The 1,797-nt window shown below is 39.1% G+C and overlaps 1 protein-coding gene across 1 annotated transcript; it reads right to left on the bottom strand.

Moving 5' to 3' along the window:
* Window positions 1-768: 768 nt before the first annotated feature.
* On the bottom strand, window positions 769-1,104 carry LOC148948200 (uncharacterized). The gene has a single exon (XM_089094572.1). The coding sequence runs from the start codon at window positions 1,102-1,104 to the stop codon at window positions 769-771; it is 336 nt and encodes a 111-aa protein (XP_088950698.1).
* Between the last annotated feature and the right edge of the window lie 693 nt (window positions 1,105-1,797).

The raw sequence follows: 1,797 nt of genomic DNA, 5'->3' as shown, positions 1-1,797 counted from the left end.
TTTACGGTCTAACCGTCTCATTTACTAGCGGATGTAAAACATTGCGGCCAAGACAAACTCAGAAATTAGCAATAAAAAAAAGAATCACATCAATTTAATTTGTCACCGCCAACTATAATATAGTTTTTTTAATCTAAAAATGAGATTCTATTGCAAATACTGGTTTTGTCACACTTTTGTTCACTCACAAAATTTATAGGATTTAATCCGGCTTGTAAGTGTCCCTTTATCAGATTTTAGAAAGTCTGTGAAAGACTTAAGACCATACTCCTATCATCAATTTGTTTAGCACAATGCTACCCTAAAGCCAGAGCGAGACAAAGCCATATCTGTTTCTCTGCAATATTTATAATAATAATAAAATAATAATAATATAATCCAAAAACGTAGGCCAGAGCCTCATACAAAACAGGAAAAAGACAAATACAGAAATTTAGATAAATCTAAATTTCTAAATTTAGATTTATCTAGATCTATCTTATTTAGATAAATTTATAAATTTAGATAATTTAGTTACTGAAGTTGTACATACGACTCTCGTATATCTTGTCAAACGAGTTCTTGAAAGAGCTGATGGAGGGTGCCAGAACGGTTTCTTCGGGTAGGGAGTTCCAGGTGTCGACGAATCGGTTTCGAAAGGCCCATTTGCCTACATCTTTGTACAACCTCTCAGTTTTAAGCTTTAAGGGATGGCTACATAGATAATTTTTCCTTAAAGACCAGCAGTGCTTCTCTGGGGACGGTGTCATAGCAGCCATGGCATAGCTTTTACAGCTCGATCATATCACCCCTTAGAAATCTGTATGAGAGGGCTGGTAGGTGAAGCAGACTAAGACGTTGTTCGTATGGGAGGTCTTTCAGACTTGGGGAGAACTTCGTCATCCGCCTTTGAACTGCTTCTAGTGCATCTATATCCTTGATCAGGGATGGACAAACTGTGCAATGACCATATTCAAGAATTGGGTGTACCAGCGACTTGATGAGGGTCACGAGCATTTCTACATCGAGACACTTGAACGTTTTCCTGATCAGAACTGGTACTCGCGTAGCCTGTTTTATCGCCAATTCGTAGCGGTTCGAAAAGGTAAAATTGTGGTCAACCATAATACCCAAATCTCTTTCGACCGTGCTTTGAGCAATTGGTGTGGGCCCAATGCTGTATGATGCAGATGAACATTCAGCTCCGAGGGTCAAGTGGTGGCTTTTCGGGATATTATTTCCATCAGCCAAGTCTTCATTCAGGTGCTAATACGGTCGAAATCTTCTTGGAGTTTTTCAGAGTCTTCAGGTGACATGATGATACGATATAGCTTCGTGTCATCCGTGTAGAGCAGAATTATTGAGTCAATATCATAAACTAGGTCATTTATATAAAGGTTGAACAGAAGGAGACCTAGGATAGATCCCTGTGGGACACCACTGATAACGTCAAATTCCTTTTGGCTTATCTGCCTTCTACAGCAATAAATTGCTTGAGCCCCCCTAGAAAGTTCGTTATCCAGGCAAGTGTTTGCCACCCCATCCATGCCCTATTTTGCAAGCTTGATAAGTAGACGCTTATGGGGCAATTTGTCGAAAGCTTTCTGGAGATCCAGGTAGATAACGTCTATTTCAAGTCTCTTATCAAGAGAGGTCTTCCAGTCGTTTACTGCGAAGAGCATCTGAATTTCCGCAGATCGTTTTTTTTATAGAAAACCACACTGTTTATCAGTAAGAATTTGTTTGCTTTTTAGATAGACGAGAATATAGTCTGATATTATAGACTCAAGAATCTTGCAGGGAATACTAGTAAGACTG

The sequence above is a fragment of the Artemia sp. Qi Xiang Cuo genome, chromosome 9, assembly GCF_049724085.1.
Source record: "Artemia sp. Qi Xiang Cuo chromosome 9, ASM4972408v1, whole genome shotgun sequence".
NCBI classification, from domain to species: Eukaryota; Metazoa; Arthropoda; class Branchiopoda; order Anostraca; family Artemiidae; genus Artemia; species Artemia sp. Qi Xiang Cuo.
The sequence above is the reverse complement of the archived record's forward strand: the minus strand, read 5'-3'. Positions and strand labels throughout refer to the sequence as shown.